Below are 16,708 nucleotides of genomic sequence, written 5' to 3' on the forward strand. Positions count from 1 at the left end.
GACTGACCTCCTGCTTGTGTCCCATCTCTGATATGGATCCAGAAATATCACTTTTCTCTTAGAAGTTGAAACCTTTCATGGCTGAGCTGTTTTCTTTATCTTTCTGGGATGTGGGGTTTTTTTCTTTCAGCCTTTTGTATTCTCCAGCAAAGTAAAGATATTGACGTACTCATTTTCTTCTCTTCATAGAAACATTTTTAAGTACATTGTGATTAAATTAACTTGAAATACAAAAGTGTAACATTGCAAAGGGTCTCATTAAGGAGAAAATACAGCTTTAATAACTAGGAATTTGTCTTTTATTGGCTAGTAAATTTGAGAATGTAACACTGAGCATGCTCAGGTTTCTGGACTAAGCATCTCTACATACTTAAAGTTGGTTTATGCGCTGCTAACTAACTGCAATCCTCTTTAACAGCTCTTCTACGCTGCTGGAAAACTCTGAGGTAGGAAAAGGTCAAGTACTGCTGTCATGCCTGGTGACATGTTCCCGACCTTAAAAGGGAAGCCGCCAAAGCTGACCTAGTGGGAAAAGAGTGCATAGACAGGTTTCCTCTCAAAGCGTGCCAGGGGAGCCAGGCTTGGATGCATATGGGGCTCTTTCCAGTTTTAGGAAGGTGCAAAGTGACACACTGTGGAAGGACTGGCTCCAAAATCATTAATTAATGACTGCCCTTCTGGTACACCTTATGACTAAGTTACTGTTAAGAATAAGGTTTTGCCAGGGCTTGAGCTCACTTTGTATAGAATTCTGAGGTGGAATAGAGGCTTGGGAGGACTGTGATTAAGTAAGGGCTGTGGAATATATAGTTTACAGTGATTAAAAATGGGAAGTATAAAAATAGTTTTTAAGAATGATGAGGGGATACTAGATTTCCCTGTACTCTCCTACTCTTACCCTGAACTCCAGTGAGTGAGTGCTCTGTAATTTTGAAGTTGGAAACACTTCTTTCAGCTGTGAAGGAGAATGATGGTCTTTAATTGGATGAGAAACAAGAAATTGCAATTGAACAAATAGGCTTTCAGCAGAGATAAATCAAGTGGCATTAAATATAATAGATAAAGGGAGTAGGTGCTAGCCCACTGTTAGTATCTGAATCTGTCCTTGTTCAGATAACTGAACTAGATGATTTGCACATGGAAAACTGCACATGGAAAACTGCAGTAATCGTGGGTCTTCTTGTGTAATGGGTTAGCTTGATTATATGTTTGGGAAAGATGGGGAATAAACAAGATGTAGAGGAAGATCTATTATCTCTAGTCGGCCTCACTTAATGCATCTTTCCTTTTGTCTCTGTAGGTTAAGGACATTTAGAACCTGTTCAGTGGAAGCGGCCATGTCGCAAGCAACTCACCCACCCACCTTCCCAGTGAGCTTCCGACTCTTGAGCTTTGTGCTGGTGTTGCTCTTCCATGCAGACAGTATACATGCGGAGAGCCCCAGTGAATTGCCTGTGAATGACACCGAGGAGTGCGCTGGCTCATACATCTGCAAAAAGGGTGTGATTTTACCAATATGGGAACCCCAAGACCCCTCTTTTGGTGACAAAATTGCTCGGGCAACTGTGTATTTTGTAGCGATGGTGTATATGTTCTTGGGAGTATCTATCATAGCCGACCGCTTCATGTCCTCCATTGAAGTCATTACATCCCAAGAGCGGGAAATAACCATCAAGAAGCCCAATGGCGAGACCAGCAAAACCACAGTGAGAATCTGGAATGAGACTGTTTCCAACCTCACACTGATGGCATTGGGCTCATCAGCGCCCGAGATCCTCCTGTCTGTTATCGAAGTATGTGGCCATGGGTTCACAGCAGGGGACTTGGGGCCAAGCACAATTGTGGGGAGTGCTGCATTTAACATGTTTGTCATCATTGCGATCTGTGTTTACGTTGTTCCAGATGGAGAGATAAGGAAGATCAAGCATTTGCGAGTGTTTTTTGTTACAGCAGCCTGGAGCATCTTTGCCTACACTTGGCTTTACATTATTTTATCTGTGTCTTCTCCTGGGATTGTGGAGGTCTGGGAAGGCTTGCTCACATTCTTCTTCTTCCCTATCTGTGTGGTGTTTGCCTGGATAGCTGACAGGAGGCTTTTATTTTACAAATACGTCTACAAGAAATACCGAGCTGGCAAGCAGAGAGGCATGATCATTGAGCATGAGGGTGACCGGCCCTCCTCCAAAGCTGATATCGAGATGGATGGAAAGGTTGCTAATTCTCATGTGGAGAACTTTTTGGATGGGACATTGGTGTTGGAGGTAGATGAGAAAGACCAGGATGATGAGGAAGCCAGGAGGGAAATGGCTCGGATTCTGAAGGAGCTGAAACAGAAACACCCCGACAAGGAAATTGAACAGCTTATAGAGTTGGCCAACTACCAGGTCCTGAGCCAGCAACAGAAAAGCAGAGCCTTTTACCGCATTCAGGCCACTCGGCTTATGACAGGAGCTGGCAACATCTTGAAGAGACATGCTGCAGACCAGGCCCGCAAAGCTGTCAGCATGCATGAGGTCAACAGTGAGGTGGCAGAAAATGACCCCATCAGCAAGCTCTACTTTGAGCAGAGTACCTACCAGTGTCTGGAGAACTGTGGCACTGTTGCCCTGACCATCATTCGCCGAGGAGGTGACTTGACAAACACGGTGTATGTTGATTTCCGGACAGAGGATGGGACAGCCAATGCTGGCTCTGACTATGAATTCACTGAAGGGACAGTGGTATTCAAGCCTGGAGAGACCCAGAAAGAAATCCGTGTTGGCATAATTGATGATGATATTTTTGAGGAGGATGAAAACTTCCTGGTCCATCTCAGCAATGTCCGTGTGAGCACTGAGGCCTCAGATGAGGGCATTCTTGAAGCCAGTCATGTCTCAACACTTGCCTGCCTGGGATCACCATCTACTGCCACTGTCACCATCTTTGACGATGACCATGCTGGCATCTTCACCTTTGAGGAGTCAGTGACGCATGTCAGTGAAAGTGTGGGGACCATGGAAGTGAAAGTGTTGCGAACCTCTGGTGCACGAGGAAATGTTATTGTGCCATACAGAACCATCGAAGGCTCAGCAAAAGGTGGAGGAGAGGACTTTGAAGACACCTGTGGGGAGCTGGAGTTCCAGAATGATGAGATAGTGTAAGTGAAGTTTTTATTTGTTTCTTACAGTCTCTGGTTCTCCTGAAATTAAATGTGCGTGGCTCCCAGAGCTAAACTGGAGGTGTTTGGGTGCCAGCACGTTGCAGTAAGCCATGAGTGACCTTGTGTGCTTTGGGGAGACTGAAATGCTGCATTCCTGCCTTGCTAACAGACCAGGGAGTGATGCTTGTTTGGGAGTACTCCACCCTCCTAGCAACAAGGAGGTGAGACTGGTTTGTGAGCTCAGCCTCCTGCAACCCCACCCATGCACCGATGCACTGACCTCTGTAGCTTCATCTCTACAGTGGAGGAGAGAACAAAACCAGGCTGGCTGTTACCACCTAGTTACAAGGACTAAAGGACTAAACTGAGTGCATGACTTGTGGTACTTGCCTCCATATGCTTGTTTAGGGTCAGATCGTCCGGGACTAGGCCACAGACTGTTCCAGTGCTGCTCTTTGCAGGGCTTTGATGATGGTCATTTCATGTCCTAGTCTTCTAAAGGCTGTAGGCCGGGGTCATTGTGCAATATATGTTCTGAAAAAATATTGTCATGCACAGAAGCCTCATGGTTGAGATGCAGGTGCAGCCACATTTGACTGCTTGCAGATGAAAAAGAGGCTGAAAGGTGTTGGAGACTACTCCTGGGTGTTGCTAGGTGGATAGTGGAAAAATTATTAGTGCTGTAGCCTTGTTACATTATGTGGAGAATATAAACTAGCCCAGTAAATTACGGTAGAAAACATTTATCCTTGGGTATCTCATGAAGACATTTCTTTGCCCAGCTTTGGCTCTGGGAACAGCAAGGGTTGAGTTACCTTAATCCAGCCTCAGGCTCTTCCTACAGTGAAGTGCTTGGCTGCCAACAGTACCCTCTCTCCACTACGTAGGACTAGGAACAGTCCCTGATAAAGGACATTGCTGTGTCAAGGGAGAGCTAAATGTTGGCTTGGGTGTTGCACATCATACAGTTGGTCTCTTGGGAGCTGAGACTGGGTCACGATGGGTACAGAGAGTGGTCCTTAGGTTCTGTCTGTTACTTATACCTGCTCCGTGTGCACAGGGAGAATGAAGCAAATAGAGGAATCATAAAATGTCTTGAAGTAGGGGGAAAGAAAAAAAATTATTTGTAGCTCTCAGGCAGGGTATTAGACCAGTTGGAATTTTGACTTCTCGGGAAAAATTGAGCAAGAATTTCACATCTCTACAACCTGTAAGCCAGAATATGCATATTGCTAACAGAAGAGCTGAAAGCACACAGTATGCCGTTCTTCCTGGTTCCTGAATGATAACTAGTAGAGAGGAATGCAGTTCATGGATTGTTTGTTTGTTTCATTTTGAGAGAAGCAGGGCTTTGTCTGCAGAGATGCAATAAGTTAGGCTATAAGAATATCCCTCGAAGGCCCTTTACTTTTAAACAGGTCACTCAGCACTGGGCTACTGGCAGCAAGACTTTTCATGTCGGTTCAACTGGGATGAGACATGCTTACATGGTAGGCAAAACACGTGGCCACAGGCTCCATGACTGTGCTTAGAGGAGCTTTGGTATCCCCTTTGTCTTGGATCTCTCCAGTCAGGATCTCTGCGCTGTCCTTCAACAAAGGCAGGTAGTGTTGCCTGTTGGTGTTGCACTGCCTGTTGGTGCTTAGCCTGAGATGCAGGGTTCTGTGGTGTCTTCTCCCCAGCGCTGCACCAGGGCCCACTGTGCTGTGACCTTTCATCCACTAAGCTGTTTACTGCTGATTTTTGCCAACAGCACAGTAACCAAGGGGCGTGCTGGAAGGGGGGTGTCCACATCCTGTAGAGCTGCTGCTGGGCCTCCTGGGGCGTGCTGGTGTGCTGTCCCCATGGCAAGCCTTCTCTCTTCTTTTCTTACTGGCTGTCAGTATATGCACAGCAAGCAAGCAGTACCTCTGTTGCCTTTAAACTGTGTCTCCCTGGAATCACAAGTAGGAATGGTACATGAGAAGCACCAGTTTAGCACTTCACAATCTGATACAGATGTGGGCTTAGAGAATGGAGTAGGAGGAGGTGGTGACTGCAGGGCCGTATGTTGACTAGGAGGCTTGCTCCATTCAGGTGTGGGAGGACATGTAGATACCTTATTTTTTGAGAGAAGGATGAAACTGTACAAATTATCTATTCGTGTGCTTGAAACACAGTGGGTATTCATCTAAGACTTAGCTGCTACAGTCTATATTCAGGTGTTGGATGGTACAAACTGATATGCAAAAGATTTTTAGCAGGCCTGTGTTTGCTTGTGCACAAGTTTAGGACAGCTCTGCAGCACAAAGATGGTGTAGTCTGGAAGCTGAAGCATCCTTCCTTGGAAGAATTTGCTCTAATGGGAATAAAGAATATGTGCTAGCCCAATACATGGATCACAGAGCCTGTTTGCTATAACATTGCTTGTTAGCGCTGTGCTTTGGCTAAATCACAGTTATGTAGAGTGGTGTTATTTCCCAGGACACTTCATTCAATGAATTTCTAAAAGTAGAGTTTTTTCCATGTTCTGGTGGGCAAGAGATGGCTTTGCTGCCCTTTATAAAGGCCTTTAGTGCCTCTTCAGCTCTACCATTCTAGGCTGTATCAATAGCTCGATAATGAAGTAAGATATGTTTTTCTAGTGCTCTAACAACAAAGGTAGGGCAATGGAGGGGGACATAAGGATGAGAGAAAACGTGTAAAGCATCTGTTATTAGAGGGCTGGCTTGCTGGTAAGTCCCAGTAAAATCAGAAAACACTGGGAGGGCCCTGATATTCTGGAGACCTTCTTCTAGTTCCCAGAAGGCCCAATTATGTAACATGTTGTTTGTTTGCAGTGTCCAGATAGACTTCTCATTTTGCAATGGAGCTTTCCCAGAGCACACAAAATAGCTGTGTAACTACTAAAGCTATAGCATTCCTGTGCATTTAAACAAAGATCTCGTTCTGATGCTGCCAAAACAGATGTATAGTGGAGAAGATGTTGATCCTCCTATGGAACATTTCATCCCAGCACTGCCTGGTAGCCTCTTGGAGTGATAGATGCTCCTTGATCCCGAGGCAAAGCTTGTGTGTCGTTGTGTGCATGTTGGCAAATGAAAGAAACAGCATTTAAATGTGTTTTGCAAAGGGGTTGGCTGGGTTTGCTTGACAAGTTGTTACAATCTGTGTGGGAGAGCTAAAGATGTTTGACTTGGGTCCCAGCAAGGTCAGTCTCAGTGGTGCTGCATGGAAAACTGGAGCTCTGAGACATCAATGTAAGACAGGGTGCTATAATTTGAAGTGTAAGAGAGACTCTTCCCTCTTTCATCATCCTCAACCTGGTGACTCCAACCTTCTCTTGCATCTCCGTTAATGATTAAAGCTTTCTTGATGAGAACATGGAGAAGATGTGTAGTTGCAATCTCCTCCTGCCCAACCATCTACCACAGCTATTGTGATCATAGAAATCACTAGTTCATCTAGTCAGTGTATTATTATCTCCTGACCAAATGCTAGATAATTTAAACAAAGTCCAGCCACGTATCTTAGCGGAAGAAGCAATCCTTCGCCCAGCTGATGGGGTCTCTTCTGCTTGCTGTCTCAACACATCAGGAGGGCACTTCTTCCAGATGTGACTGCAAAACTATGTAAAAACTGTGTTCTCTCGTGTTCAAAAAATAGTAGTTTTTGTGGAGATAACGTTGCAACTAGAGTTCTATTGCAATCTGAATTCTAGATGCCTGCACCCACGTGGAGCAAAATGAAAAGGTTTTACTGTAGTAATATGTCAGTGAGGCGGATGGTACATGCAATTATATTGATAATCAATTAAATTTGTATTTCACCTATGCAGTTACACCTGTTACACCTGTAACTGCATGGAGAATCTTATGTCAATATATCTTGCTGTTCATAGTATATAGTTTAGCTTTATAAAAGGTGTCTGCTGCAAGTTTAGGGAGTGATGCTCTTGGTCCATTTGAATTTGACTTCTTTAAGCCAGCTTTGTAATTTCTCTGGAAACAAATGCTTGGTAACACAAACATCAGTTAAATCATCTGCACTTTTAGGGAAAATGTCCCCAGACATCACATAGCCTCCCTCCCAAGAATCCTTTAAAATGTCAATATCAATAAATATTTATTGTGACGGGGGCAAAAACAAGTGGTCCTGACTCAGCCCTGGGACCCCCCTAGCTCGGTTTTGTATCCATGGACTGCAACATCAGAGAAAAAAATGAAACCTCTAGCTTGGTCAGCCTTGCTGTAGGATGCAGGTGAAGACCAGAGAGACCACTGTAAACCAGGCTGAAGGTGAAGCAAATAAACATGCCCCTTTTCACATTTTATCATTGAACACATTCTCTCTTTGTCCATCCCACTTGGTTTGCATGGGTCAGTGTACATCCCCTGCCTCACAAGCTCTTGCTTGCACAGGATTAACATCTGGAGGCAGAGTCTGAGATACGAAAACAGACTGAAGAAAGATTAAACACTTACTTGACCTGCTTCTGGTGCCTAGCCTAAAGCCGAGCACGTTTTCCTGTTGCCACTGGAAGTCTCACCTGGCCCAGTGAGACTTGCAAGCAGTTCAAACACGGTCACCATGATCTTGGTCTTGGGTCCTTGGCAGGACAGGAGGTGCCCTTGGTCCATTTTGTGTGAGATGGCCCTGGCCATGGCCCACAGCAGAGAGCTGAGCACCTATGTTGCACCAGCTGGGGCATGGCATGGGGTCTGTTTCCCTTTCCAGGGAAGCCTTGGGGAGAAGTTCCGTGGGGCTGAAATGTATCATTGCATTGGGCTCTGAAGGGCAAAAGATGGTCATCCCCTCTTGAGGCAGGGGGAAGGTACAGCTATAACAGGGTAAGCTGTCTTTTCTTTTTCCTCCTCTTCATTCACACAATGTTAGGCTTTCCTGAAAACTCCTAAAATGTTAGCTTTAATATCTCCCAGCTATGTGCATCTCTCTTAAACTGCTGTGCTCTTGTCTCGTTTGCACTGGACAATCCCTGCATTTTTCTTAGGAGACAACAAAGAAATAAGGCCACGTGGTGTTAACAGAACTTCCCCTTTCTCCTGTGCCGAAGTGTCTGCAGATGCTTGCTGTTGTCCGGTGCACCCAGATTGGGCACCTTGTGCCTTATGGCCTGATCTAGTCCTCTCTTCCCAGGGTAAGGTTCCTGAGGTAAGGATGTGCTCCTGTGGCACGTCATCATGGCATGGAGGGAAAAGACCTGCCCCTAGCTTGCTTGGGGAGGGTGAGCACAGGATGCCGTCTGTACCAATTGCCCAAATAAGTCAAGAAATCTAGGAACTTGATTTCACGATGTCCCCTATGGAGGGGATTAGGCAGTGAGGTTGTGTTATTGAATGAAGCAAGTTGTGCCAGCGTATTACTGAGGGGAATGGAGGGGAGAAGGATGAGGACAGAAGTGGTTAGCTGTCACTGAAGAACTAGCATAGTTTTTGTCCTTGAAAAACTAATGTTTCGGGGTTTTGTAATGAGCTGTTACTAGCAATTTACTGCTGCCAGCTGCATCTCTGTGGTTGATTAAGGGAGCTTGGATCTTAAATACGTAATAACTCTGAAAGCCATTGAGAGGCAGTTATTAGCTTTATCAGGGCCTGTGTACACATCTGCTGTGCTCCTTTATGAAAAGGCTACCTATTAAATGCATTGTAGTAATTTATAAAACACAAGACCTAGGCTTGTTTTAAGAAATTAAAGCAGCAACTGTAGCAAAGCTTGTCAGCATGGAAAAGAGTTACTTTGGAGTGAGTGCTGCTCTGTAACTCCTTGCTGGGGAGACAAGACTGAGGGATAGGAGAAGACCTGTCCCCTTTGGAAAATCTCTTCTTGCCCTGGTGTGTGTTTGAGCACTGCTGCCAGCAGCATTAGCACCAGCTGTGATATGCAGGCCTTGTCAACAGAGCAGGGATCTGTCCCTTTCCCTTCTGTGCACATGGGATCCTTTACTGTGGCAAATCCTTGAGCCAGGAGAGGTAATAATTGGTACACAGGGCCCCGATGCAAATGCTGAGTTCAAGTTGTGCATCTGCAGTGGGAATAGGCTTGTTTCTTCTGATACTTTATTCCCAGGTTTGACCTCAGTGGATGGCACTCAGTTTTCTTCCAGCAGCAGGGCTGCATTTGTGGACTTAAAATGAGAGTGACAGAACAAAAAGCAGACAGCTGACATCCAAGCATCTGTGCAGATGGGCAGAGAAACATCTGCTGTCATCCAGAACCAAACAGAGAGGAAAAGCTGGACCTGGCAGATATCTGGCTAAGTCAGAAACAGAAATGCCAGGGAGGGTCATCAGCCATATCATCCCATGTGCTGCAGGTGGATGGAGTGCTATCAACTGGCTCTCTGCTAACAGGAGTATGCAGTGTTGCTCTGCTCTTGGCAGGCAGGCATACCAGAGATGATACACAGTCTTCCATGTTTGGGTCTGCCTTGTATGTGTCTGTCCCTGCTGGCTTTGCCCACACTAGGGGCAAAACTGTATACTCACTAGCAAGGGCACACACGTCACTGCCATGCAAGGGGAAAGACACTTATGCTATTCATTGTCTTTGCTGGATAAAATAAGTGCATTAGCTTAACTGTCACGGCCTGGTTTTGCTGAACCACCTGTAGTTCTACAGTACTCTCAGATGAGGAGCTTTGATTAAAAGTCTTTCATAGCCACCATGTTTGTGATGTCCAGGTGCCTGGCGTAGTTGCACTGGTACTAGTGGGCATGTTCTCTGCTTTGCAGTCTCAGGCATGGGTGGAGTTAAGATCAGCCCTCTCCAAGTCATAAATGCCTTTTAGCCTGAGGACATCTTGGGAGTTATCAAAAACTCTACTAATAATGTTTCTGGCACTGACATTGAAGGCATTGCAGTGGTTACCAAGAATGGCAATGCTGGATCCTGGGTGACAACAAACAATAACAGCATTCTCTGTTTTAAAAATATCATGGCATAAGAGAGAAAATATTCCCACTGCTGTGCAAGTAAGAGGGTGACCAGCATGTGCCTCCTCTGTCTAGTCCCTATATGGTTCCATTTCCATAGTGTCCTGGACTCCTTCCTACACAATCAGAGTAACAATAAAATGTGTACAGCAATGAGAAACAAAGCAATAATCAAGAATGGGACACAAACTGCATCCCTGTGAACTGGGTGCTGGAAGGAGAGAGATGGAGCTGATGGCGAATGCCTATCCCATCAGAGCAAAGCTCTTTCCCGGGGAAGGTCCTCTGAGTGCACATGCTCTCAGGTGGCTGAGGACAGGGATGGAGATGGGCTGAGTGGAGTCCAGTGCAGAGATACTACCTTGGAATATTTTAGAGGTGGTTTATATTTTCTGACATCACTGTCAGGAAGCTTCTTTGCTCTTTGGAGTGCTTGATTGATTCCCATGCTTGTTTTCTCCTGTTACAACACTGGTGTGCTATAGTCATGCACTGTGCTTTTTTGAGAGGTCATGTAATGTAGCTGTAAATTAACTACAGGCCCACCAGTATGCCATGAGGAGAGCCTTGTCCCAGAGGCCAGATGCACTGTCACCAGGTGGCAAAGCTGCTGTCTTGCTGGCTGGGACATAAGAAGGACATGAAGTTTCTTGCTCGTCTGTTTCTTGCTTCCAGGGAAACAAAATAATTGTATGCTGGGTCTTTGCAAACGATTTGGAGTAGAAATATATGATCCGTTAAGGTACTCAACAGCCCCTCAAACTTCCTAAGCAACCTCTAAGCTGTAGTGCTCCCCTGCCTGCCCCTTCTCCCCATGCTCACCTTCCTGTCTCTGTGCTGCTCATGTGGCCTTGGCTCTGCGCTCGTCTGACCTTACCTGTGCAGCCTGAGCACTCCTCTCACCAGTGCTGTGACACATAATGTTTGCTGGCATGCCTTTAACTATGTGCAAGAAACATGCCTGTCTGGAGACTGTAGACATTGTGCTCTGAGGAGCTGTGGTCCTCAGTGGCAGCCCTCCTTCAATCTCAGCAGTGCCATGCTGCAGCCCAGGCTCTGCTGTCCTACTACAGCTCTCCCGTGGATACGCAGCTATGTCAGAGCATATGAGGCAGAAAAAAAGTCTGTTCTGCAGGGAGTCTGGAATAAATAGAGCTGCAGTGAGCAGGGAAGAGATGCACTGGTTTCATTGAGAAGGCACATCTGGATCTGAGATAAAACCTCTTGCTTTGGCTTGTGCAGGTGAGGAGCAGGTTTTGCCTGGCAACCAATTTTGCACAAGGCTCTAGATTTGCTTAGTTCGATAGGTTTGCATTCACGCTTTAGGCTTGGTTATTGAAATTTATGTTCCTCTGTAGCAACTATATTTGTGATGAGATCTTGAGGGATAAGATATCGCTCCTACATAGGGTAAAAATAATATAAACAAAGTCAATATTGATGCCCCAGGTGCAAATGATCCTACCACAGCGGAAAAGGAGGGAGTGTAACAGAAGAATTACTTGACTCACAATGACCTGAAACTCAGAAAGAATCATAAAAGAACCCAGAAATGGTCAGTTTAATAGGGAGGAGTGTAACAGCAGCATGGGATTTTTGGGTCAGAGTCAGGCTGAACATGAACTGGATGAGAATTAGAGGGGAGGAAGTTGTCTTGTCTATGCCTTAGCAGTGCAGAGGAAGAAGGAGAAGGCAGCTGAATAACAGATTCCACCAAGAAGCAGATTGCTCTGTGGACATCTATGTTCATGAGACCCAGAGATAATGTGATCTACCTGTCCTCAGACCAAGCGCTTATACTGAAATTTAGCCTCCTGTTGTTAGGAGAATGCCTGAGGTGCTCTTAGAGCTGCTAGCAGTCCCACTGGAAGGTTTCCTGGGCAACAGGTGAGATCTGCATGCAAGTTCAGGAGCTGTCTTCAAAAGCAATATAGGCAGATTAGGTCTGCTTCTGTATCTAAAAAAGCCTAGAATAAATCAACACGTTATTTGTAAGTACCTCAAAGAAAACAAGGAGATGAATAACAGCCAACATATATTTGTCAAGAACAAATCTTATCAAGCCAACCTAATTTTCTTTTTTGCCAGCCTTTTGGATAAGAGAGAAGCAGTGGCTGTCATATCAGTCAGCTTCAGAAGGACTTTTAATGTTGCTTTCTTCAGTACTGTCATAAGGAAGCACTGGCTAAATGGGCTACTGGGGTAGTGGGATCAAACCTGTCTGGAAAGAGAAAGGTGCTTGTCCTGAACTGGAGCTTGTTGGGTGTGGAGAAGTTTGGTGTTTAAACTTGCACATAAAAAGAGTTGAGAGGCTAGAAGCATTATGAAAGAAAGGATGGGGATTTACAGAGATGGGCTGGGAAAGAGCCTGAGCAGAAGCAGGACACTGTAAAGTGCTTGTGCAAGCATCATCATAGCACAAATTCAAGTGAAAGGTGAACAACTAAGTCAGGGGGTGCCATTGTAACCCAACAGCCAAATCTGAGCTCACAACATCATGCCCTTGCAATGAATGCGGCAGATGTCATCCTGAAGATACTCACAAGGAGTACATTCATCCTTACGCTCTTTCTGTCCAGCTCTGAGCACGCAACTCCAGAAGGTGTTTGGAAGAGTCCAGCAGAGAGCACAGAAAATGACTGGTGGTCTGAGAAATGTGACCCAGGGTGCGAGCCTACAAGAACTGAGGCTGTTTAATTTAGAAAGACACAGGTGAAAGGAAGGTCCAAGCCTTGCGCAAAGGACAATAAGATATTCTATGTGTTTACTGAGTCTTCAGGGAGCAATAGAGGCAATTCATATTAGAGAGGAGGGAAAATCTTCTCCTAGAACAGATGGGTCCACTCAGGAGTAGTTTAGGGGAGTGGGTGACCTCTGTCAACACCAGATGATAGCAGCTCAAGAGACATTGCTTAAAAAGTCACTGAAGGTACCAGGTTTATTGTCTCTTTCAGAATAGGATTGGGTCAGATGAGATCATGGGAACTCCTTCTCTCCTGTTGTTATGTTCTAGCCAGGCAAAAGCATTAATCCTGTGAGTTGCACTCCAGTCAGGTGGCCTCTGTCCAGCATGGTCTTTTGCTGCAAGTGTGTGACAGGGTAACTTGCAATGCAACCTACAGATGAAGAAGAAACACCAAACGCATGTATACAAATGCAACCTTCACGGCTTCCCTGTGGCCACCCATTCTGGGCTCTTTGCTCACAATGCATATCTGGGACAGAGTCAGTGCTCACCTGCTGACTGTCTCCTTTGCTAATAATTAAATGCAATTTGAGCTTCCTTGCAGGAGAGCACTGCCCCCAGGGGGGAAAAGCAAGGCTGCAAAGATTAAAGGAGCTAATTAGAGGGGAAGAGAGCATTGGTACTGAAGCCCCAACAGTAAACTTTGAAATCTAGATAAAGGAGCAATATTTAATTACATACAATTAAAACACCACACCTTAGACCCCTTGACAACAGGCAGTCTTGGAAAGCTCTCACAAAGACACTAGTGAACAGATCTGAAGGCAGCAGTGGACTAAGGGCTGCACTTGTTAAACTTCACTTGGGAAACACATCTGAAGAGAAGAGCTAGGAAAATTCCCTTGGACCACTAGGTCCTTATTTCTAAGCAGTGCCATCTCTCTCCCAGATCAGATACTGGGAACCCAAAGCTCTGGCACTGTGAAGGACATGATTGCTCTGCTCTTCCATACAGCTGGGCACAGACCATTGCAGACACCTATGAAAGGAGAGACTATCCTGAAAATGCATGGGAAATTGTTGAGGGTTGTAAATACTTGCCTTGAAAAAAAGAAACAGTCTTTGTGCCCTTGTCTGTCAGTGAACAGGAGGCAAAGATCCTGCCTCTGTGCTTGCCAGCCAGGGGCCTCCTGGTATCTCCACGGAGCACCATTCTCTTTGCTCCACAATCCTGCAAAGTTACCTTAGGTTATTTTCCCACAAGCTTGCTTTAGCCACTAAAGTAGCACCTTCCCCTCCCTGCTCCTTTGCCACAGCCCCTGACTTCTGATCCTTTATCCTGCCCTCTCCAAGTCAGGAGGGTTGTTTGATTTCCCTGGAAAGCGCCTGCCTTGTGTTCAAATATTCACTGTTGCACTCTGTGCCAGCTGAGTCAGCAAGCTTTGTGGACTGTAGCAGTAGCTTTTATCCCATGGCTGCTTCTGGGTGTTAATGTAGTAAAACCATGATGAGGGAAAGTTTAGATGGACTCAATCATCTGTCAGAGTAGAACTGCAGAACCAGTCTAAAGTTTTCCAAAGTTCCCCTTCCTCCGCAACTTCAAATTCTTAAGAAGGTCTTTAGCTCAGCTTTGAGTGCCAAAGGAGATGGTGCCTGTTTTAATTTGTAAATAAGAAGTGCCGGGAGACTTCTATCTCCTAAAGGCAGTAACTTTGAAAAGCCAAAGAAAAAGGCTAGGGCTCCTTTTCCTGTGTCCCTGTCTCCTGGTACTCCTCTGCCTGGTGTTTGCCTCCATATTCATCTAGGTCCATGTGCAGAACCCATGAGTCACATCTGCGATATTGTCACAAACACCTTCCCTGGTGATTTAGTTGCTTAAAATGTTACAAGACCTGAAAGTGATGACAGTGCCATTGAGGTTCATTTTACTTGCTTGAGCCTTTTTGGTGATATTTTCCTCTGCTATACCAAGAGCAGTCTCAGGGGCTTCTTTATTTGTGTTTTGGTGAAAATTAAGTTTCTTGCTGAATCACAAAGCTCCAAGACTTAGGGTTATAAGAAAAATGCTGACTAGCATCTAAAGTGCCCTGTCAGGGCTTTGATGTGCCAGGGGAGAATTGTCTGTGTTTTGGGAGAGAGTTGCTCTCTATTGTCAATCCTGCAGAGCTGGAAGAGAATGTGGAAGGCCTGAGCTGCTTCTCTGTTCAAGCCTTCCTAGACCTAGTATGGCTGAGCTTGTTGGTCTCTTGAAAATATACAAACACATTTCTACAAAGCGCTTGCTAATGAACCAAAACAGCAGTTTGTCGTTTCAGTGATTTGTGGGGAGTCAGTAAAAGACTCAACCTGAGGAGCTCATTACACTGCTGAAGTAGTGTATTTTCAGTGGAGATGCTGGGAAGCTGTTAGGTGCTGGCTGTGATGCAGGGCGAGAGTCTTGTCAACACCAGGAAGAAACCTGTGAGAGAAGTCTGTCGCTTCCATGGGTGCAAGCACAGGGCTGGCTTGCAGTGGGGGCAAGGCACACAGGCCATGGCAGGTGGGGTGCAAGGGGTGCTGATTTCAATCCACAGTCACTGTAATCTCATGGCCTGGCTACAGGCACGCTGATATGGTGCTGGGGTCTGAGGTGCAAAGTAGAGTAGAGCAGACTCCAGCGCCAGTGAGAAAGGAGAGCCATAGCAGCCTGCTTGGAACCTTAGCCATGCATACTTTAAAACAGAGAACTTGTGGAAAATAGAGTCAGGCACTCAGGGCTTAAAAACCAGGCACTTAATTTTACACATCAAAGCGAATGTGGCACTGCTCAGCCACTGCTCTGCTTCATGGGACCAGCACATTTGTCATCTTCAGCTATTGCACAGCTCAGCTACAAAGTCAGTTCATACCTCTGCCCTGTTGTTTTGGTGTGAGTAGGTGGATTCACTCAGGCAGCAGCTGTAGCTATCTCCAAAAGGGGTGCATATACCTCAAAGTGCCCATATACCTAAGGGTTGCATATGCCTATGCCTGAGCAGAGTAGGTGAAAGGCTGACCAAGGTCATGCATGTATTGTGATGGGGCGAAATATAGTAAAAGGGAGGTAAACACATGATGAATATTTGAAAAGGAAAGGTGGAAGGAAAAGTGAAAGGGGCCAAAATCGCAGTGGTTCATATGAGTGCTTCCTCTGAGCTGCTGGTGAGCACTTGCAGAGGTGTAACATTCCCAGGATCATGTTCAAAGACCCCTAGTCCCATAAAAGCCTAGAGCAAGGTTTGGCTGCTCAAGTTTGCAACAGCTACTTGGAAAAAACTGTTTGGCTCTTGCTACAGAATGAGTTTGACATCCATGTCTTAAATGCATTGAGCTGATATTGCACAAGTTTCAGCTTCAGTGTGCTTGCAGGAAGAGCCCTGAATTGGCACTAGACAGTAAAGGCAAAAGCAATGAGAAAAAGAGAAATCTTCTGGCCTTGCCAAGAAAAATCACTGTGCATGGGACAGTGAGAACTAAATTTATCTGAATTTTCCTGCTACTGGTCAGCGTGTTGGTGTCAAGCTCATGAGTACTCTGTGTGTATGGGAACATGTATGTGAGAGAGGGAAATTAAAAAGGTAGCATGAAGAGCTTCATATTTAATATTGTGTTAATCCCTTCCCTCCCAGCTAGAGCAGGGGTTTAAAATTCCTTTGCTAGACATGAGCGGAAGTGTACTGATCTGTGTGAACATTATTTAGTTAGGGAAGAAGGTTTAACTCTCCAGGAAAACTGCAACTGAGTAAGTTAGTTTGGAAGTCCGAAGAAGTTAATTGAAGCTTCAGCTGTGTGAGATGTTAATTATTTAATGCTTCAGAGAAAATTCAAGTTTCATTTAGAACCAAACTTTACTGCATTAACTCTGGAAACTTAAGCAGAGGATGGATTTAGGCCAACTGTTTTGAAAACCCCTGCTAACAGCAACTGTGGCAG

General features: G+C 45.4%; 1 protein-coding gene across 8 annotated transcripts in view; it reads left to right on the forward strand.

The window, feature by feature from the left end:
* SLC8A1 (solute carrier family 8 member A1) overlaps positions 1-16,708 on the forward strand; it is a 133,330-nt gene that overhangs the window by 25,484 nt on the left and 91,138 nt on the right. For all 8 annotated transcript variants that reach the window (XM_069852912.1, XM_069852909.1, XM_069852911.1 and 5 more), the window contains exon 2: positions 1,301-3,136. In XM_069852912.1, the coding sequence (XP_069709013.1) occupies positions 1,338-3,136 (1,799 nt within the window). In that variant the 5' untranslated portion in view covers positions 1,301-1,337. The remainder of the gene's footprint in view (positions 1-1,300; positions 3,137-16,708) is intronic.

Source organism: Phaenicophaeus curvirostris, chromosome 2, assembly GCF_032191515.1.
Source record: "Phaenicophaeus curvirostris isolate KB17595 chromosome 2, BPBGC_Pcur_1.0, whole genome shotgun sequence".
In the NCBI taxonomy this organism is placed as follows: Eukaryota; Metazoa; Chordata; class Aves; order Cuculiformes; family Cuculidae; genus Phaenicophaeus; species Phaenicophaeus curvirostris.